Source organism: Mus caroli, chromosome 6, assembly GCF_900094665.2.
Source record: "Mus caroli chromosome 6, CAROLI_EIJ_v1.1, whole genome shotgun sequence".
NCBI lineage: Eukaryota > Metazoa > Chordata > Mammalia > Rodentia > Muridae > Mus > Mus caroli.
Window position 1 is genome coordinate 115,030,366 of NC_034575.1, and position 2,034 is coordinate 115,032,399.

General features: G+C 38.5%; 1 protein-coding gene across 1 annotated transcript in view; it reads right to left on the reverse strand.

The window, feature by feature from the left end:
• Window positions 1-2,034, reverse strand: part of Wnk1 (WNK lysine deficient protein kinase 1) — a 120,600-nt gene that overhangs the window by 70,789 nt on the left and 47,777 nt on the right. Inside the window, exon 2 of the mRNA XM_029478248.1 lies at window positions 221-441. Coding sequence (XP_029334108.1) covers window positions 221-441 — 221 coding nt within the window. The remainder of the gene's footprint in view (window positions 1-220; window positions 442-2,034) is intronic.

The following is a 2,034-nucleotide window of genomic DNA, read 5'->3' on the forward strand; positions in this document are numbered from 1 at the left end:
TAACTTTATAAAAACAATAATCTTCAAAATGATTTATTTTAGAAGCTTAATATTTTAAAAAAATCCCTCATTTCATATTTAAGTAGACTTGATCACTAGGTTCNAGCTATGAATTCCTAAAGGTTTATTTCATGTCAGAAAAGATATGATAGGATCAAGTTTCTAAAGAAAAGCTATGTCAAAAGGCCAAACTGGCTCTAAAAGCACACTGGAAACATACCTATCACACTCTTGGCAAAAGAAGCCCGCTTTAGAGTTGCCAGACCAAGGTCTCCGATCTTGACTGAGCCAGTAGGACCAGTGATAAAGATNTTGTCACATTTAAGATCCCGGTGAATAATTGGTGGAGTTCGTGTGTGGAGAAACTGAAGCCCTTTAAGGATTTGCCGACACCAGCTTCTTAAAACTTTGATTTTCATCACTTTAAACCTTTTTAAGTACCTGGAGAAAGCAAAGTAAACCAAACAGGTTATCAATGATATGAGGTTCTACTTTGAAGAATTTCATTAAATTCTGACATACCAAAGATAGGAATATCAAATTTGGAATACTGAACCTCAGTATAAGTTTAAGGGTCTGAGATAAGTTCAAAATGAAATTCTATCAAAAGACAAGAAAAATGACTTTAAAAAAAAACACTTTACATACATAAATATATATTTACACATATATAAGACAAGATAATGAACTTTATAAAAACACATCTCTATATCTACATTTTTTTCATATACATATGGTGTGGGGAAGTACATGCACCTGTCCATGTATGGAAGTCAGAAGAGACTGGGAAATCCTCTGGAGCTGAAATTACAGGTGTTTGCTGGTTGCCTGGCTTCTTACCTGGGTGATGGGATCTGTCTTCATGACTGTGCAGTAAGTAATCTTAACCATCTCTCTGGCTAGTAGTTTGTTTTCAAAGGATNTAACTATGTAGCCCAGGCTAGCTTCAAACTTGCCATTGTTCTGCCTCTGTAAACTTTTTGTTATTTGTTTGTTGAGAAAGGGACTCATGTAACCCATGCTACCATGTTTGATGACAAACTCCATGACTCACATGGTATAAAGAGATAATGTCCCTTAAGTGTTATTTGACCTCCATATGCATGCTATGAAATGTGTATGTGCACACACACCTAAGTAAATGTAATAATTTTTTAAAAGGTCTTATGTGGTAAATGGAACAATTTTGGGGTACGGTATAATAAATAACAGTTCTATGACTGAGGTGCAGTACTGATAAGTAAAGATAGGGGACGGAATAGAAAGATGCTTCAGTGGTTAAGAACACTTGTGGCTTTTTTCAGAAGACCTACGTTCATTTCCAAGCATTCATGCCAGGTGGCTAATAACTACCTTTAACTCCAGCTCCAGGGAATCCAGCACCCTATTCTGGCTTCTCTGGGCACCTGTGTGNGCACACGCACATTTAAAAAAATGGAAAAGGAGAAGAGTAGNTGACCTGCTGCACAAGACTAATGACTTAAGTTTGATTTCTGGAATTCATGGTGAAAGAAATNAATTCTGGATTTAGTCTTTCTACCTCTANACTTGTGCCACNGCACATGTCTAGACTAGCACATACACATTATTCTCATTCATATTCTATTTATTCTCATAGTTGCTCTCCTTTCCACCCATCTCTCCTCCTCCCCCGTACCCATAATGATAAAGTACACTTTAAAAAGGAAAGGAAACTGGCCTCACGCCTTGTATAAGAAATCTACGGGGGTCCATCCCATAATCAGCCACCAAATGCAGACACTATTGCATACGCCAGCCAAGATTTTGCTGAAAGGACCCTGATATAACTGTCTCTTGTGAGGCTATGCCAGTGCCTGGCAATTACAGAAGTAGATGCTCACAGTCATTGAGCATCTCTGTGTTCCAGAGATGGAACACAGGGCGGGCCCCCAATGGAGGAGCTAGAGAAAGTACCCAAGGAGATGAAGGGGTCTGCAACCCTATAGGTGGAACAACAATATGAACTAACCAGTACCCCCAGAGCTCATGTCTCTAGCTGCATATGTAGCAGAA